Source organism: Pelobates fuscus, chromosome 5, assembly GCF_036172605.1.
Source record: "Pelobates fuscus isolate aPelFus1 chromosome 5, aPelFus1.pri, whole genome shotgun sequence".
In the NCBI taxonomy this organism is placed as follows: domain Eukaryota; kingdom Metazoa; phylum Chordata; class Amphibia; order Anura; family Pelobatidae; genus Pelobates; species Pelobates fuscus.
The window spans coordinates 190,394,961-190,415,764 of NC_086321.1; the positions used below are offsets into that span (position 1 = coordinate 190,394,961).

The 20,804-nt window shown below is 35.6% G+C and overlaps 1 protein-coding gene, 1 long non-coding RNA gene and 1 gene segment (V, D, J or C); all 3 read left to right on the forward strand.

Annotated features, from left to right (window-relative positions):
- Positions 1-20,804, forward strand: part of LOC134611213 (uncharacterized) — a 78,588-nt gene that overhangs the window by 15,014 nt on the left and 42,770 nt on the right. The window contains exons 2-5 of the mRNA XM_063454853.1: positions 5,110-5,388; positions 6,012-6,326; positions 11,876-12,187; positions 16,705-17,025. Coding sequence (XP_063310923.1) covers positions 5,110-5,388; positions 6,012-6,326; positions 11,876-12,187; positions 16,705-17,025 — 1,227 coding nt within the window. The remainder of the gene's footprint in view (positions 1-5,109; positions 5,389-6,011; positions 6,327-11,875; positions 12,188-16,704; positions 17,026-20,804) is intronic.
- Positions 1-20,804, forward strand: part of LOC134611216 (Ig alpha chain C region-like) — a 280,513-nt gene that overhangs the window by 14,510 nt on the left and 245,199 nt on the right.
- Positions 1,504-3,928, forward strand: LOC134611217 (uncharacterized). Its single transcript, XR_010090885.1, has 2 exons — positions 1,504-1,839; positions 3,705-3,928. It is a non-coding gene; the product is annotated as an uncharacterized LOC134611217 (long non-coding RNA).

Here is a 20,804-nt window from a genome sequence, read left to right on the forward strand (position 1 = left end):
TCCTCCGTTAACCCTGATTCAATGTTTTGACTACAGTCACTTCCAGCTCTACCAGACAACAATAAATATCATATATGTTCAAATAGTCTGCCCTGTAATATGACATCACATATCCATTTAAATACATGATTGCACCTATGATGGGATTTCAATGTTCCAAAGTAGGGAAATCAGATCACTTTTTAGCACAGTGCAGCTCTTTTATCAAATGTTAAATAAAACACACACTGCATTGTTATAGAGGTGCCATAATCCATCATAGGAGTATTTGGAAAATGCTATATGTTACAAAAAAAGTACAGCAGAAGAGTACTAGGGAAGAGCAAAGTTTATCATTATTATTCAGAATCACACATTTCTGTAGTGTGTAAGTTAGGTCAACAACAAAACCAACTAAAAAAGTAATTTTAGGAAGTTACATATGCTAGAACAAAAGGTGCTAGAAGTCCCACTCAAAAAAGCTCATATTAAATCAGTCCTTCTGTATATTATTTTCATTTTACAGCCGTAAGGTGGCCACAAATGTCACTTATAAAAACCAGATATCAAATACTAAATAAGTGGTCTTCTGTGTCTGTCTTTATATCAAGATGCAAGTAGGTATTACATGACCCTGGCTATCAAATGATCTCAGTCTATTGAACAAATAAGTTTTCCAAGTTACGCCTACACCTTTTCAACCTGCAAATCGGCTAAAAATAAATTTAAATGATTTTACAAACATTATACAATGTTGTAATAGAAGACATATGAGAGGTTCAGACATATTAGAGCAGTTAGTGTTTTTAGAACGATATCTTAAATGTGCATACACAGGGCAAAACTGTCAGGGCAAAATGCAGTGTGAGACATGAAAGGGGGATAAATGTACTTCGAGAAAGTGCACGAAGCAAACGGAAAATAAATACAGTGAGATCATTTTTAATTCAGCTCTAGTTATTCAGTAATATATACCATGCAACATCTGTCTACAGCAGAGCCAATTTAAAACATTGTTCCCTCCAATGTCCACATTAGTAGGAAGCTTGTTGTTTTATGTCTTAGAGAAACATTGAAAGCATGCATTTTATATTTGGGTTGGAAACTAGAGCCAAACATAATTCATATCATTCAGGTGTTATGATCCAAACACAGCACAATATGTCAATTAAATCAATTTACTATGGCTACTATTTCTTACAAAATCTAGATCAAGAATATTTGTACATCAAAACATCACTGACTAGAAACGTGTTGCCTCTATAGAATAATAATAATAAATAAAAACAAACTGAAAGTCAATGCTTGACAGTCTATCAAAAGAATGGATAATTTTTGAAAGTATATCCATGTATACATTGCAATATATGTATAATAGCATATTTGGGGATTGGATTTGTGTGGCTGTCAGGAATCTGGGATAATTTCTTACTCCCATACTGTATTGAGTCTAGATAAAAAGAGAACATCAATGAATAAATACATATTATATCCTCAATAGTACCTAAAGTCTTTTTTAATGGCTGCAAGGTCATTTCTAAAATATGCAGAAAGATGATATAAGGCAATTCCAAATCTGATCTCTTCTATTAGTTAAGCACAAATGTTTGTAGTTGTCTCCTTTGTCATTGTTTGCGTGTATCCCCACCGCCCACATCATGTGACTATAAGTTCTAGACGCATATGGAAAAGTAATATAGTTGAATCTTTTGCTAATTTATGTCTCATGTCCCTACAGTTCGTGCAGTTTATATGGATGAAGAAGAAGAAGATGCTGACAATATCTGGGCTACTGCCTCTACCTTCATAGTGCTCTTCCTTCTGAGTTTGTTTTACAGTGCCACTGTAACTCTTTTCAAGGTATGGTATAGAATCACTTACTCAATACTCAAAGAAAATCAGAGTCTTTATCCAGGCCTATTAACAATACTATCAACTAGAATATACTGTATGATCCTACCATTCCCCCTTCAAAAAGAATATGGTCAGCAAACGTGGAAAAGCCTGGCACTTGGAATTTTAATTGCAGAGTTTTGAATTTCCCCTAGGTTCTACTTTTAAGCCAAATTCCTACTGAAATCATTAGAAATACTCTATAAGTCAACTTAGAAAAAGTCATATTTCTTTGTTGATGTAAGGCAGAGTTGGCCAAAATGATAACCAGTTCTAATAAGATAAAACTTTTATTTTTTAACAAACCACAGTCTATGTACTGCTATGCATATGTCTATTTCCTTTGATTAAATGCATCATAAAGCATAGTGGTTACCATATATTGAAGTGTAACTCCATGTTAAAATGTGTATATATACCTTTAATTCATTTCAGTTGCTAAAATTTGCACAAGTATTTCCTAAGGTCAAAAATCTACCTTAAATTACCTGCAAAACTGGACTCCACAGCTAATGAGTATAAACCCTATCTTTACCAAACACAACTTGTTAGTGCTGGGCATTATCCAGTCAAATACTTCGCACAGATAAGCAGTGAGGCCAAATCTCCATTCCCGAACTTCTCATAGAGATAGATGATATTCAGGTATTTTTATTTTAAAAAAATAAAAATAATGTGTTATGACTTTATTCATTAAAGTGACGTTTTATTTTTAGTAGTTTTTTTTTCTTCTTAAAATACTAATGCTTTAGGTCTCTGTTGACAAAAGGATAAGGTTAATTGGAGTTATAACAAACGCAGGCTGTTTAGAAAGTAATTTTACATTAAATTTAGAGTTTGGTACCTGTTTCTAAGAGTACATAAGCTAGTGTTTACATACAACTCTTGCAAAATTAACTAGACTAACTTTCTGCAAATGTTTGTTAAAATAAGTTTTAAGATCTTAGCAGGGCAGTAGCTGTATATTTATAAAGCCAAGTTGTTGGAATGCTAATTAATCACAGATTTTAATATCAAACAACCAAAATAAATTAATATTCACCTAATGGTTAAGTAATTTAAAAAGTGGAACTGTACTATTTTACACGTTGATAACATTTTACAGCACATGACTTTTCATGTGTTAATGAATATACCTCATGTTTTATTTTCTTAGAAATTAAGTTTATTTAAGTATTTCTCAGTGGTAGTATGAGTTTAAACACAAAATGACACTTTTGACACATTAACTCTTACCAATTCCAGGTCACATATTGAAATAAATACAGACAGTTGTGTCACAATTCAAAATTTCAAATTCCCATGAAAAATTTAATTGCGATAATGTACTATTTTATTTTTAGCTTTTATGCCAGTGCAAGGGTAATCTAATCTAAACTAGTTTCCATGGACAGATGCGACATCTTGTTGTTTTAATAGATGTGCAGACTGACACCATGCAATGTGGGGTCCCTAAATCTCAGGGATATTCCATTCCTACCATTCTTGCTAGTTTAGGATTTATGGAACTGTGACCCCCATCTTTAACAACAACCCTTATTTTAAAGAATCAAAAGATACCTCATGCTAAAGCATGTGTTATGGTGAAATAATACTACATCTTTTATGATGCTTTGTCATTTTAAAGGCATGCAAAGCATCATGGGAGTTTAGTTCTACAACATCTGAGGATCAACCTTTTGGGCACCCCTACTATAGACACTCAAACCACTGCCATATTTCTTCCATGATAAATGCTTACCCTGCCAACTCTATTAAGCACTTATTATATGCATTGCTTGTATATAGAATTGTACTTATTCACATTTATTATTCTTTTGTTTTTCTTCCAGGTAAAATGATTCTGATTGGACAGATACATTTGTTGCACAAGGAAAAGCACTGTAATCCAAGTGCCTATTTCCAGTAGCTAATGCCTAATGCCTTCTGATTTGTAAATATCTCATGCTGTTATTACTCTGTAATATATGTTAATAACCTAGAGCTTTTGTGGTCTTGTTAATATATATCTGTATTGAATATTAAAGTGTGAAAATAAAGATATGTTATGTTAACATGAACGTTGTGGATTTCTTTTTTCCATTAAACAATAATAATGATAATCTTACGTTATGGGTTTTTCATATATATGAAACTTGCTAAAAGAGATTCACTGCACCAGTTGTGAAGCCTGTATTATTGTGTTCTTGTTACAACAGAAATGTTGAATTATCTCATTAACAAAAATGGTTGATATTTGTTACCTGGGAGGCCTGAGACAAAAATGTTTACCTTTTAAATCCTGTTGTGTATGTTGTATTGGTTAATTACATTATCATGACATATTTATTAATACTATGTGTGTAATCATCAGTTCCGTGTTATTTTGTGGGAAAAGGGTAAAAAATAGTTTGTATAGTTTACAGCATTTAGTAACATTGCAAATTACTCCATTAAAATTCTAAGAGCAATTGTGACTGATAAATTGTAAAACTATATTTTGGAGAAAACGGTTTAACATTTTTTACATAGAAATTCACAATTTAAAATAAAATCAATTGTCCAGCCACTTTCTTGGATTTGTTTTCATTGTTTTCATTGTGCAATTCACAGAAACACAGTGATGCAGTCTAAGCACCATAAGCACTACAACTTAAGTGGTGGTTATGGTGCTTTTAGGCTGAGGGCATGTCCCGGTTCTGGGTCAAACAGTTTTCTAGTGATTTTACTAAGAATTTACTAAGAACCACAGCCAATCCACATGTGTAAATACCCAAGTCTGAGTATGTGAACATAAATACCAACACATAGAGTATGATTCAGTATTCACAGTATTTGTTTAAATGTATAGACAATCATTTTGGCCATGCTGTGATAAGAATAGCGAAATATTCTTTTTAATATTTTTTTTTTTTTACTTTTTGTCATTCATTTGTAGGTGATAGCATAATTTACCTGTTGAAGTATTAAACAAATAAACAGTATTCTAAGAAGAGGTATACCTTTAAAAGTAATTTATAGTTTTCGTTAGTAAAACAAGTGTCATCATATGGCTTAATATATGTCTTTCGTACATGGTAGTAATCCCAATGATTACATAACAAACCTGAGCAAATATGTAACTGCCACGTGACTACATCATAGTGTGTAAATCCTTTTCTTTTACATCCAGGAAATTCTTGCCTAAAAAACATGGAAAATAGACAATTACGTTCTGTTTTTGTTAATAAACTGATTTTTATTTTTATTTTCTTTCAGAGGAATCTAAAGGCTCTCTCTTCCCCCTACTTCCATGTTGCATTCAGGAAAAAACATTGGAAGTAATCACTATCGGCTGTATTCTTAAAGATACCAGTCCGGCAGGAAATCAAATCAAAATAAGTGACGCTAGTGGAAAGGAAATGAAAGCAATAAGGTATAGGAGTAAGCTTGACAAGAGTTACATTGAAAGCAGTCATCATACCATTTCAGCTGATTCATGGAACAGTAACAGTTTTACTTGCTCTGTGAATGATAAAAAGAAGGAGTTAAAAAACGGTAAGTTTAATTGGCAAAACATAAAAACAACCTACTGGGTGACTGAAAATTTTGGAAAACTAATAATGTTAGATTATAGTTTGATTGTTCCTAATTTTGAACTCACCCTGGAGATGTTGAGTGGTTATGTATACAATTATTATTTTTATATCAGTGTTAGAGCATTCATTTTCGCTTATGCTTATATACTTTATCCAATTATACTTTTATAGTCCTAGATTTTTAATTTTAAAAAAATGCACAATAAAGACAATTGGATTACTATTAATATTATTATTATCATTTATATAGTGCTAACAGATTCCATAGCGCTTTACAATATTATAAGAGGGGGGGATTTAACTATAAATAGGACAATTACAAAAAACTTGCAGGAACTATAGGTTGAAGAGGACCCTGCTCAAACAAGCTTACAGTAGTGTTCAATGTAAATAGGTGAAACCAATCTCAATATGGTTTTTAAAACTGACCAATTTTACACTTTAATTATAGGGTTGTGAAATGGCTAACTGGGTAAGCTCTAAGAGATCAACATAAATACAACTTACAGTTGCGTGAAGTCTAGAAATGTGCAAAGCAGACATACACTATTTATGTTTTGGTTTGATTCTGTTTGATTTCAGAATGCAAAAATGCAAAGCTGATGAAACCCTACATTCATATTTTATTACCATCTTGTGATGATAAAAATGAAGTGCAGTTAGTTTGCCTCGTTTCAAACTTTCGGCCAGCTGAAGTTTTTGTAACTTGGCTAAGAAATGGACAATCTACAGGTAAGACAGCGAGTGTAATCAACCTTATGAAGAATAATGATGGAACTTTCTCTGGGAGAAGCGAGTTGAATGTTACCCGAGGATACTGGGATAAGCTGGATGAATACACATGTCAAATTACACACCAAGGTCAGCTCTACATGAAGAATATAAGCAAATGTTCAGGTAAGGGCGTGCATGGCTGTGTGAAAACCATATTTTCCAATAGAAAATAAAGCTATATTGTGTTACTTCTGCAAAAACATCCAAGAACTACTGTTCTTGAGAATCAAGCCCCAATACTGCTGCAAGAAAGTCAGTGCTCCATCAGCTGATAATCTGCCCTAAGCCAAGGTAGCCTTCTGGAGGACCTTACTGAGACTCTATCCTGCACATCATCATTTAATTAAAATGTAAACACCCTGTACATTTACTTATTTTTATTTTTTTCTCTGCAACCTGTATTAGCCTTACTTTGTATATCCTGGGTGCATTGCATATTTTATTACCTTTATGTCTTCTTTGTTATGCTGAAGTGTAGTTTTGCTAGGGCTATATGTAATTGTTTTATTCACCTACATGCATACCTCTATTTCCCGTGATCCCTGCCCTCTGAACCCTCCCTTAATTTATTGATATCAACCCACATGTTTGTTTTTACTTTAACAAGCGTCACCTCATCTCTGTGCTGCTTAGATGCATACCCCACTCCTTCAGCTTTATTGCAGACCTATCTGACCCTCATATATCTTTTTTCCACAGCCTGATTTAAAATGTTTCCAGCCCTAATACTGCTGCAAGTCATTATTGCATTTATAGATAGTCTGTCACACTCAAATTTTAGTAAGCAGAAGTGGCAGGAGTACAAATGTCCTCTAATCCATACACTTCTGCACTTTCTTAACCCCTAAAACTTAATCTTCACCCTTCTTCTCCAGTTTTTAATATTCCAATTCTTTCCATATTGCCTTTTCCAAGTTTATCAATGCTCTGCTTTCTCCTCCTCTTCATTTTCCTCTTCACCCGCAGTATGAAAATCTCTCCTTACACCCACTTCTCTCATCCTCCTAACAGCCTCCATATTAGTCCCTCTATGCTACACTCGCCACTTCTTTCATCTCATGCCCTGCACACATTTTCCTGCTCTCTCTCCTGCCCCCAATTGAACTTATGCTAGACCCCATGCATAGAAAACCCACTCACAACCTCCTGTCACTTTCTCTCCTCTTACTTCTAGCAGCTGGTGATGTCTCTCCCAACCTAGGGCCATTCACCTCCTCTACACACACTAAGACAACTATAAACCACACAAACCTTATCCCAATACCCTGCCATTTACCCTAATATACCAACATTCAGTGTGCATGTCTTCCTGGCTATCTCACTTTCTCTCCTTTAGCACTCATTACCTTATACTTGGGAATTTCTACTACAACCTCAACTGCACTGATTCCTATCCTCTGCTCTCTGTAACCTCCTCCTTTGGTCTTACATAATTGTCTAAGTCAGCAACCCATAAGGCAGGAAATACTCTTCATCTCGCCTTCACAAATCTCTGTACCACCTCTAATCTATCCAGTGTTTTTTCCCCCTATCTGAACACCATTTGCTGAATTTTGACATCTGCATACCCAGTACCCAAATTACACCATCCTCAGCACATCAATCTCACAGAAACCTCCACTGTCTTAACCTAAAGCAATTCTTCACCAGCCTCTCCTTTTACCTATCTCAAACCTCACCTGCCTTAGCTTCTACAATTTCACCCACTCTTCTCAACTAGACATAATGGCATCTCCTACACTTATATACAGCAAGTGCCCCCAACTACAACCTTGGGACACCAAGCTATCCCGATACCTCCAAAAATGTTTCGGAACTGCTGAACACTGCTGGAGAAAATCTCACTTTGCATCTGACTTTCTCCACTATAACTTTATGCTGAGCCATTACGGCTTGGCTCTTTCCCCTGCAAAAGTAAATTACTTCAATACCCTCATAACCACACTCTCTTCACATTTTGATCTCTCTTCACCCTTTTGCTCCTCCTCCTCCTCATACCAACTTGACTGCCACAAACTTTGCAACTTACTTAACTGAGAACATCTCTACAATCAGGGAAGAGATTTCTCACCGCTCTCCTTCCTCTAACAATACCTCCTGTAACCCCACTCCCTCTGCTGTTCTATGTTCATTCACACCTGCTAAAGTTGAGGTTTCTGGTCTGCTCTGGTCCTCCCACCCCACTACCTGCTCCTTGATCCTATTCCCTCGCATCTCATCCATACTCTGTCTCCCTCTCTTTCTCTGCTTCTTACTAAAATTCTCAATCTCTCCCTCTCCTCTGGCATATTTCCATCACCCTTTAAACATACAACTGTAACCCTGATTCTAAAAAAAAGCCCAACCTTGATCTTAACTCCTTTCCAACTAATGTCCTATCTCGTTACTGCCTTTTGTTGTCCAAGATCCTTGAAAGAGTTGTGTATGCAAGATTGACAGACTTCCTTGAATCCAACTCTCTGGCCGACGCAGTTTAGTCTGGTTTCCGCACTCATTGCTCTTTGGAAAAGTCTCTGACCAAAGCATCCAATTATCTACTTGCTGCAAAATCTTGTGGTCACTCTTCTATCCTAAAGCATATCAATTAAACTGTTAATAGCTCCCCCCCCCCTCACACCACACCCTGATTCCTCTCCTGCAGCTATCATTAAAAAAAACACACAAAGTCTTTAATGAATACTATTCTACCAATCTTCTTTTATACCCGTACCCTTACCTTTTGTAAAATAAAAATAAACCTCCATCCATCATTTTTAAACTAGTAATGCTGTTTCATGTATATGCAAAATTGGCAATACATTAAAACTGGGACCCGATTTCCCATATTCAAGGTGTAACTCAAATTTTAGATCAACTTTAAATTTCATGCTTACAACATGTTATTAAGTGTAGGGGTTTATGTGCCAAACAATGAACTGTGGTTAAATGAAACACTAATTTGTAAAATGTTGGCCATAAAAGAGTTGAGACTGACCTGGAATATTTTTTCAACACCGCTGTTTTGGCTTTATATTAGTATGAATATGTTGTTACTATTTATTTATTTTTACCTCTAGAGCATGCACTATAGTCTAGTACTTGTACAATTACTACATATGTTTGAGTTTGCTTTGCACAGAATTGACATTATCCAGCCCTGAACTATGACAGTTCCAGAAGTAGGTTTAAACCTCCAGCAGCCAAGGGTTTAAACTCATCATGTTCTGTTAATATCCCACTAGTACGCAAAGCAGTCTGCCATGTATGATTAATGTTTAACTAACATAGCAGAAGATAATGTAACCACAGCTGGTTCCCTTATTTACCACTATAACATCTTAAAGCATAGAACTTAGAAGGGCTAACCATACAGATATCTTTAGCCATAATATTATATAGTTAGCAAGAGATCCTCTATTTAAAATATATGAATAATTGAGAATACAATATAAAATAAGGATTGTCTTGCAAGCAATAAAGTTTTGTCTTTTAGATATTTTATTAAATTAAAATATAAATATAGACATATAAAACCCATTACAATAATTTATACCAGAGTTTATAAGATTAAACTAGATGCTTGCAATATCTTAATAGATTAACATACCCTCCTGAACATGTCATCATGTCAGCCTCTCTGTCATTATAAGATGGAGCGTCTGTCTCTAAATCTCTCCTCTCAGTATTAACATTTAAAAGGTACACATATTTATACCTTAGGTGTCTTCATTTTAGGGTTACCATAGTTCATATATGAAAAAGTAAAACTTCTTTTAATTTATTAATTTTAGGACCTCCCTTAACTTAGCAAAAATACAAGGCCATAACTAAAACGTAAGGGGGTGCACACATCATGGGAAATTCCCTGACTTAAGACAAGATGGCATCTTAAAGTCTGAACATCTTTACCTATTTAGGCTTACCGCAGAATATTATGTACTGAAAGAGTCATAGCATAGCCTTGAAGCTTGTGTATGCATTATTGTTATTGTATTTTTTCTGGGACAAAATGGCGTTAACATATTATGCACTGAAAGTAAGTAAAATGTTTTTGCTTAAAGAAACATATATGAAAAACAATATGTTCCATTTCTAACACCTTGTCAGTTTGCAATATCTATTAAAGAAAAAGTACACAGTTTGAGAAATACAATATTTGCATTTGCCCATAACAAGAAAGTAAACACAATCGCTGTAAAAAGTAAACCTTCTTTTCATAGAGGCTGTGTGAGCACTGTGACTAGTAAGTGATCTAACTCCTAAACACAGAACTGAACAGTCAGACTGCAGGGACATGAACTATACACCAAAGCTACTTAATTAAACTAAATATGGTTTGATGCTTAGTGTCCCTTTAACTATGTGTGTACTAAAATCTCTTTTAGAGATTTTTAGATCTTATGACTGCGGTATCCAATGAAAATGCCTTTCTTCCTGGTGTTGATGGAGCCATATTGTGTTGATGTACAAAATTCAGCACATATGTCCATTATTAAACAGACAGAAAAAGAATGCTGGATACATTGAAAAATATTGCTTATTACCAAAGAAGGATTATGATCCCACAGGACCCTAGGCAGGTTACCAGTTTCGCCTCCTGTCCTTCTTCAATCATGGTTCCAAAGCCCTTATGCAATCCCTGTGCCCTACTCTGGCTATTCCTGCTCTGCTTATGGCTAAGCATTGTCTTCCGGTGCAAAATGTGTCACATATAGTTTATTTTTACTTTTTTTTTTTTTATCTACTTCAGTATGACTGTATGTACTCAATACAGTCAGTATTTTTTTTATGTGTTTCTATAAAATGGTTTATATTTATAAACTGGGATGCCTTAATATTCTGCTGGAATTACTTTCTGGATTGCTAAGAATTTATTCTGAAAATAATTACACAGAAAACAACTTTTTAATTAGATAAGCAAGTTTAGGGATAGTATGCAGCAGCAATATTTAGGCATGAGCAATAGATAATTCGGCATAAACTTCCCTTAATGTTTTTATTTTAGTATTCTCTCTTTGCATTCATCTATAATAAAGCTATATAAGAACTATATCATGTATTATAAGAGTGTCTCATCTGACCTGTGGTCCAAACATGGGGGAACAATGCCTCACTTTTAGTATTCTAGGATACTTGTTTTAACACAGAACATGTTAATACATAACCTCTGACAAAATGTCTATTTACACTTTTCTTTCACCGGAATTGGAAGTTCACGTAGCCTAGCCTGACATAATATCTTGGCAGGTATGAATTAAATGTAGGCAAGGGATGTGCCTGGTGCAAAAACATTGGGCTCAGTTTGAGGAAGATCGCTATTGAATATCTTGATTTCGTGCATTGGACTGGTTGTCACTGCAAAAAAAGGATTTGAAGATGCTTTGTGTCTCATTTTTTGTACTTTTATGTTTAGTATACTTGTTAATTGTAAAACAAAATGTTAAGGTACATTTGGTATTATTTGGGCACATGCTCTAAAGAAAATTATTTTGCTTGCATGCTCCAAAGAAACTATCCAAATGTCTATTCTTCGCTAAGCACCATAGAAATAGAAACATTATTCATGAAGTATGAATTCAATCTAACAAGTGTAATTTTTGTGTACATGTTACTTTAAGGTTCAAATACTGTATTAGAAGAGAATTAAACAGTCTGACTTGCAAATGTTAATGACATTCACTTTTTTTTTTTAGCATGCGAAGGGAACTTCTTCCCACCATTTGTAGACTTGTTTTTACCTTTGTATGAGGATTTTAGTAACGGAAAAGGTACAATCAAGTGTTTTGTTTATGGTAATTATTTGGATACAAATGCAATCTCCCTGAAACTTAATGAGAAGGTCATGACCGGTAACAAAATTGTTGAACCAAAGGATGGAAAAGAGAAATATCTAACAATTGCTTATGAAGTCACTGAAGCAGAATGGAACTCAGCAAACAAGGTGTCTTGTGTGGTCAAACATCCATGCTCTAATATAGTTGTTGAAAAAAAAGAGAAAACAATTAGTAAGTATGAGAACAAGCCTTATATACATTTTTCCTATAATTGTACTAGCTAGAGATATGCATGAGGGAAACATTTTTTTTGGTTTGATATCATTTGATTAATTCATTTTCAGATTTAGTTTTGTCCTAAATTTGGAAAATAGCAATTTGTACGAACTGAAATTTATTTGAAAAATTTGTTAATTTCTGAAATTAATTATAATCAATTTATAACTATTTCGACATACGTTTTTTGGGATTTTTTTTTTGTTATTTTGTCTCTCACTGTTAAAATTCACCTACCATTAAAATTATAGACTGATCATTTCTTTGTCAGTGGACAAATGTTCAAAATCAGCAGGGGATCAAATACTTTTTTTCCTCACTGTATATCTAATGGATATCCATTTCATCTAATGGAGCAAATGGCTTCTCAGTTAACATATCCAAGACTAGCGGAAGATCCTATGGCGGCATATAAATTATTTTGGGAGGTCTGATGCGTAATGTTGCATTGAAAAGCCTTATAATATGTTATAAGAGGATCAGATGCCCACGATACACTGCATAGGATGGATACGGCTGAAACCTGTACTTTCAAAGTACCCCTTCTCCAGTCCTGCATGATAGATTTCCAAGATCATCAACATAATCTGTTCAACCCTTGGGGGTTGCAGGTTCAAATCCGGGCAGCGTTGACTAAACCCTTCATCCTTCTGAGGTAGATAAAATGAGTACCATTAAATTGGGTAATAGTAATATCCCCTGGATGTACTTGGAAACCAGAGCAATCTGTGTTTACTTTTCCTGGTTACTTTGTTATTATTATTTGAATGTGTCCCAGACACAATGGTAGCAGTCCAAGCGGATTTGTTTCAAAGTATTGATAACTGCTTCCAATAAATCTATTTGAAGGAGCCTTTCCCTTTCAAGAGCCAGACCCCTGGCAAGTTCAGTTGACTGGGATTGTGATGAACTGCTGGCACTTGTACTAACAGGTCTAAGCTCAGCGGAAGTTTCCAGTGTTTCTCCAAGGTCTCCTGACCCATATTGGTATGATTGCTATTACTTTCATTCCTTCTATCCATATTTTTGTAAACAGGCAATGTATAATCAGTAGGGGAGGGAATGCATACTCCAGATCAAAATTCTATGGTTGAGATAGCGCATCTTGTCCTGTAGCAAGACGATCTGGGTGAAGGGAGAAGAATATTGGAACCTGTGATTTTTTTGTTGGTAGCCATCAGGTCATTCTGGGGTGTGCCCCCTCTTAGTGATACTGCTCTGAAGACTTCTAAGTGAAGTTTTCATTCCAGGAGAATCTCTGATCTGCTGAGATAATCTGCCAAAATGTCTTCTGGGCCTGGTAAATAGATTCATCAGTGAAGACAATTCTTTAAATAGTAGTTTGCTTCAAGTACCACCTTTGCATCACATATGATGCCACCGCTCTGTTGTCTGTTTGTATTCAAACCCATGAATTTGCAATGTAAGGAAGGAATTCCTGTAGAGCCTTTGAAATTGCTCTCAGTTCTCTTATATTGAAATGTGATTTTCGCTTTCTACTGGACCATATCCCTTGTAGACTCGCATCCATGGTGATGGTGTGCCAGACTGGTTCTTCTTATGGTTTAATTTTGTCCACCAAATCACATCTGAAGAATTATTATTTTCTGTTCCCATTTGGATTTTTTGTGTGAAATAGTCTGGGCACATTTACAAGACTAGAATAGTTGGGAATAGTTGGGAAGTTTGGGAAGCACATTTTATCTTGTATGCAACTTTTATTATGGAAAGGACACAATGGTCTATGATGTTTCTGCTCCAGACAGGGTAAAACAGATGAAGCCTTCCTATGATAACTGCTGGCTGGACATACTCAGAAATTTTTGTTGGAAGGTCCAGAACCTCTTCTTCTTGTAGACTTTGCTGAGGCTGCCGGTTGTGTAGATCTCCATTTTGAGTTTCTCGCGTACTCTCTACCTAGTCTGTAAGGACTACTTTCATGAAAGGAGCAATCTCTAAATGTTCTGCTTTTCCAAGAGGTAGACATAAGTTTTCTCCTTTCATGGGGGAGTAAGGTATTTTTTCCTATCAGCAGGTTTCTGAATGCCTCAAATTAAACTCTACTGAAAAGCAAATCTCCTTGAAAGGTACTCTAGAGGTTTAATCCACTCCTAAGGAGTGTAGCAATAATAGTCTCCTAGAAGATACTGACAAGGCCATACTTTAGCCACTGTTTTGGTTATGTCTAAAGATGCCTCCGACTAAAACTCTGTAGCAAGTTTCAAGTCCTTGAGACTTTCAATCAGATGTTCTCTTCTTACTCTTCTCACAATAGTATCTTCTAAATTTTCCAACCAGACCTTGACTGCTCTCCAAAAAGTGGTTATCGCCACTGCAGGATGAAGAGCTGAACTGAGAGACAGATAAGACTTTATGAGATTTGAATCCAGTCTCTTCTCCATAGGTTTTCTTAAGTAAGTCATCGAATCTATAAGTTAAGTTCTTCTTTTTGCCATATTTAATGACTGTTGCTTCCATTTTTTTCGACCAGAGTTCCATGACCTGCAATCATTCTTAGAATCAGGATATACCCTTAAGGCTTTGCTCTTGAGTGTTGCTTTTTCTCAGGTTTTCTCCATTCTTGATAAATTACCTCTTTGATATCAGAGTGAACAGTGAAAGTGGGTCTGGAGGACTTGATATCCTCAAAGTATCTGTCAGATTCTTGAATATCTGACTTTCTTTCTGGAATTCTGAAAGTATCCCTTATTAGCATAACGGGTTTATCTACACACCTAGCATCCAAAGAACTGGTAATAATTATCTAATCCCTCATCTTCAAAAACCTCTAAATTATCTGAATTTTTGTTCCAATTCAGAGGAAGGAAGATCAGCTCTTGAACACTTGGCTGTAAAAAAAATTCTCTGAAGTTGCACTGACACCCTCGTCTAAGTCTTTCTGAGGCAAACTTCTTTTATTTAAGTAATTTACTACTTCTGACAGACAGGATCTGCATGAATTCTTTCCTTCGGGTGTGATGAGATTATAGTTCACACGTCTATTGGAATTTTCCTTGTGCTTTCTTGGTAAAGTATTATAAGTTTTCCTGGGGCTGTAAAAGAACAAGGCCATATTGTCATGGCTTACCTTAGTGGGAGTCCGATATGCAGAGATATGTGCTCACCCTTGCAATTAAACACAGGCCAAGGTGGTCAGGTAAGAATTCACCTGTCCTGTGAGTCTGTGCATGGGGGCTGTGCAGGATAATGCTCCAAGTCGCAGTACAGGTATGGACACAAGCAAGAGAATAGTCGTGGGTAAGCCAAAGGTCAGAGGGTGCCAGAAGTCAGGATGAACTAGGGTAAGCCAAAGTCAGAGGATACCAGAAATCAGGATACTTGAATAGAAAGCCGAGCTACCCAAGACCAGACATAAAACTAACAGAAAAATGGTTCTCCAAAAGGTAACTGCCTTGTTAGGGTAACATACCCATTAGGGAGATCCAAAAAAAATTGAATTTTTAAGGTCAAGCGACCTCTGGAATAATCCTGATAATCAATTATATAGAATTAGAGAGATATTCCACATTGCAGTACAGTATATAAAACGTACATTACTGTTGTAGATGGTTTACTGAGCTATTCATGTTAAGAGAGGCTGAACTTCGTCTGGTATATCCATGGTAAACAAGGGAGGTGGCCAAAAAAAATAAATTATTAGGAACGAAATGTCCTGGTTGACTGAGGACAGAAAAATTGATTAATTGTTTAATTCTTTCCTGTCCTATTCTGGCTGGGGATGGAGCTACCCATAAGTAATACTGCCAGACCATTTTTCTAGTTTACCTAAATCATTTGTTATTTGGCTTATCCCTCTTGGAACATCAACCCTGTTACATATCTTAGTATCATCAGCAAAAAGACATAGCTTACCATCAAAACCTTCTGCAATATCCCTAATAAAAATATTAAAGAGAATGGGTCTAAGTACAGATCCCTGAGGTACCCCACTGGTGACAAGCCCATGCTTCGAATATACTCCATTGACTACAACCCTCTGTTGCCTGTCAGCCACTGCCTTACCCATTCAACAATATTGGAATCCAAACTTAAAGATTGCAGTTTATTGATAAGCCTTCTATGTGCAACAGTGTCAAAAGCCTTACTGAAATCTAGGTAAGCAATGTCTACTGCACCACCCTGATTTATTATTTTAGTTACCCAATCAAAAAAATCAATAAGATTAGTTTGGCATGATCTCCCTGAATTAAACCCATGTTGTCTCTGATCTTGAAATCAGATAGCTGGGTTATTGGTTTGGAAGTAGTAGGAGACTGGGTGGGTGGTTCAGAAAGGGGATGTGACTGTGACTGGGTGGCTGGGACTGGAAATGCAACTGGGTAGATTGCCTTGAGGTGGTAAGTGACTTTTTGGTATTGATCTGCAAAGGCAAACTGGTATAAATTTTTCATGTACTCTGTGTTCTCAGGTCAGCTAATCAACTAAAAAAAATATTTCATGTTTTGTTTCAGATGCCAAGGACAAAGAGACAAAAAGTCCTACAGTTCAGATTCTGCTGCCTTCTTGTAATAATACTGCAGCAAAGGGTGTATCTTTAAATTGCCTTGTTTCTAACTTCCGGCCAGGCTTAGTTTCAGTAGTCTGGATTCAGAATGGATCACCCCTAACTGACAATAACAAAGGATTTGATCTCATGAAGAACATAGATGGAACATTCTCAGGAAGAAGTATCCATGAAGTACCAAGTGAAAGTTGGGATAAGAACAATGAATATGCATGTCAGGTTACACACAAAGGGACAATCTTTATAGAGAAGATGAGCAAATGTACAGGTAAGGTAACAAATGTCTGCAAATTAAACTTTAACTGGGAGTCATGGCTGGAACACACACTTGCTAAATGAGAGTATCGTCGCCAGGGACTCCAGTGCTTTCTTAGTGAAAGCACCCAGAGTGATTAAAGTCCCCCCTAGTCATCAGCCAAAGTTTGATGTAAGGGTACAAAACAAAAAACACTTTATTAAACAACAGTCACCTTTTTATACACAAGTCCCCAGCAGGGGGTCACCAACAGAACAATGGTACTGCACGACATATTTCACAATCCTGATGCCCAGATGTGTGGACAGAACAAGGTAATTTTATTAATCAGACACCTGTGTAAATAACAATAATGTTACCTTAAACAATGTGTTCACCTGCAAGTATCCCCAGATTGATATCACTCCCTTAGAAAGGTACTCAGTCCAAAAGGCAACCAGATTGGTGGTGCGTGGAAAGTCCTGGTCACATTCGATGACTGAGAAGCCGTAAAATGGAGCTCACTCAAGTCCTGGTTGTCACTAGGAGCCTGACCACATCCTGGTTGGTGGTACCACAGCTGAGAGCTACATGGGTAAAGCTTGACTGGATCACAGTGATCCCGGTCAGCCATGATGTGCCTGTGAAAGACTCCTGCTAGTCCTAGGGACTCTATTTAATCAGTTATTAAGATAAGTTCCTAACTTGAGCGGTTGTCAAAAGCATAAGAAAGAAGAAGCAAGTAAAAATGAGAAATTAAATAAAAATATGTACCTACTTTCTTTTAGACTGCAGACTGAGGCAACTGTGTCATTCAAAGCTAAAGTTTTGTTTAAAGTAACATTATTGTTAGGCACACAGGTGTCTGATTAATAAAGTGATTCATGTTCCTTTAAGGAAACCAAGTTAGGAAGCTATCTACTAAAATCAAGAGTTCCCTAATTTGGTACACGTATTTGGGATTGCCATATTTAAGGATAGCTCATTCAGATTTAACGTCATAGCTAGGAATATGCACAAGCAAAAACTTTGCATTGTTTCATTTTAGTAATATTTGAATTTAAGTTTGTCTGGAATTCATAAATTGTGACTTTGTAACAAACCGAAATTCTAAGAAATGTAGTTTGCCTCCAAAATTTAAAAGACATTATTCTCTATAGGGGCACTGTATAGCAGATCGGTTCCTTATTTGGTATCCCAAGTAAGGATGGTAAATTAGGGAGTTATCTACTAAACAGTCAAATTATCAAAATTAAGGAACAAAAAAAGCTCTTTTATTAATTTTGATCTTTCAATTGTGCTTGGTAGATAACTCTCTAATTTTGTACCCTTATGTGGGATTCCCATTTTTACTAATGCCAAATTAGGGAGCTATCTATTAAACAGCTCCCTTTTAGGGAATAATGGCATCCAAATTTCTGACTTTTTTCAAAATGTTGTCGTTAATCGATAATTTTTGAATTTTAGACGAACTCACATTCAAAAATTATCTAAACTAATTTATCATCTATGCACATGTCAGCTCAGAAGTTAAAGGAACATTATAGGGTCAGGAACACAAACATGACCCTTTAGTGCTAAATCCACCACTAAGGTGGCTTTTCCCACTTTAGCCCCGTTAGAAGGGGTTAAAACTTTCCTTCTTTCCAGCACCGCTCAGGTCCGCCTACTTGGTGACATCAGAATTGCCTTTATTTAACCAATCCAATGCTCTCCCACAGGGAAAGCATTTGATTGGCTGAAACTGGCAAAGAGGCAGGATGGGACGGGGCTAAACAACATTTGGCCAATAAGCACCTACTCATAGAAATGCACTGAATCAAGAGTCTCCATGCATCTGAGGAGTGACCACTTGGAGGTGTCCCTAAGGGGCAATGTAAACACTGCCTTTTCTCTGAAATGCCTTAACCCCTTAAGGGCCGCTGACGGTTCAGGACCGTCAGCGGTAAAACGTGCGTTTGGACCGCTGACGGTCCTGAACCGTCATAACGGTTTTGGGCAACTTACCTGATCGCCGTCGGTCCCACGGCGGCGATCAGCTCTCCTCCCGGTCCAGGGGGACTGCCTGTCTGCCCGGGCAGTCCCCCCTCGGCAGATCAGGACCCCACGGCCATGTGATCACTCGATCACATGACTGCAATAGGGGTCTTTGTATCTGCCTGCAGGGGGACTGTCTGTGCTGACAGGCAGTCTCCCTGCAAGTAAAAAATCATAAAATAAAGTGTAAAAAAAAAGAAATCAGTGTAAAAAAAAAATAATATGTGTATATATATATATATGATATATATACATGTATTATATCTATATATACCTATATATAATATATGTATATATATAATATATATAATGTCACACTAAGTGTATTATTATATTTATATATACGTATATTAATATAAAAATACACTTATATTTAAATTACACACGAATATATACAATATATATAATAACTATATATATGGTATATATATATTATTATAAAATACAAATAATATGTTAATAAAAATAAATAACAAAAAATAAAAATAATTTTTAATAATTAAAAAAAAATTATATATATATATTCAATTTTATTCTAACAGTATTTTGATATTGATATATATATATATTTATATCAAAATACACTTAGAATGTAATGATATATATATCTATGTATAAATAAATAAATAAAAATAATACGAAATATACATATGTCCACATACAAAATTACATTAATAATTTCATAAATATACACGTAGACGTCAAATATATAAATATGTATATATATTAAAATTCTACGTGCATATTTATGTAATATTTTTACCTAATTAAGTAATTTTAATGATTGCAATTTGAGGGACCTGCCTGCCAACCCAGGCCAAAAGTCCAGATAATTTAATTTGCTAGCACTGTGCTTAACCCTGTAACTTTCTATGACACCCTAAATCCTGTACATGGGGGTACCGTTTTACTCGGGAGACTTCGCTGAACACAAATATTAGTGTTTCAAAACAGTAAAACATATCACAGCGATGATATTGTCAGTGAAAGTGAAGTTTTTTGCATTTTTCACACACAAACAGCTCTTTCACTGAGGATATTATTGCTGTGATATATTTTACTGTTCTGATACACTAATATTTGTGTTCAGCGAAGTCTCCTGAGTATAACAGTACCCCACATGTAGAGGTTTTATAGTGTTTGTGAAAGTTACAGGGTCAAATATAAGGCTTGATTTTACTTTTTTTTTTTTTATTGAAATTTGTCAGATTGGTTAGGTTGCCTTTGAGAGCGTATGGTAGCCAAGGAATGAGAATTAGCCCCATGATGGCATACCATTTGCAAAAGAAGACAACCCAAGGTATTGCAAATGGGGTATGTTCAGCCTTTTTTAGTAGCCACTTAGTCACAAACACCGGCCAAAGTTAGCGTTTTTTGCATTTTTAACACACAAACAAATATAAATGCTAACTTTGGCCAGTGTTTGTGACTAGGTGGCTACTAAAAAAGACTGGACATACCCCATTTTAAATACCCTGGGTTGTCTACTTTAAAAAATATGTACATGTTAGGTGTGTTTCGGGGATTTATGACAGATAACGTGGGGAACAATGTCACTATTGATACATTTAAAATATATATATATTGAAACAGCAATTTCCTACTTGTATTTATAGGCCTATAACTTGCAAAAAAAAGCAATAAAGCATGTAAACACTGGGTGTTTTTAAACTCGGGACAAAATTTTGAATCTATTTAGCAGTTTTTTTCATTAGCTTTTGTAGATAAGTAAAAGATTTTTCAAGTAAAAGTCCAAAAACATGATTTTTTTTTTT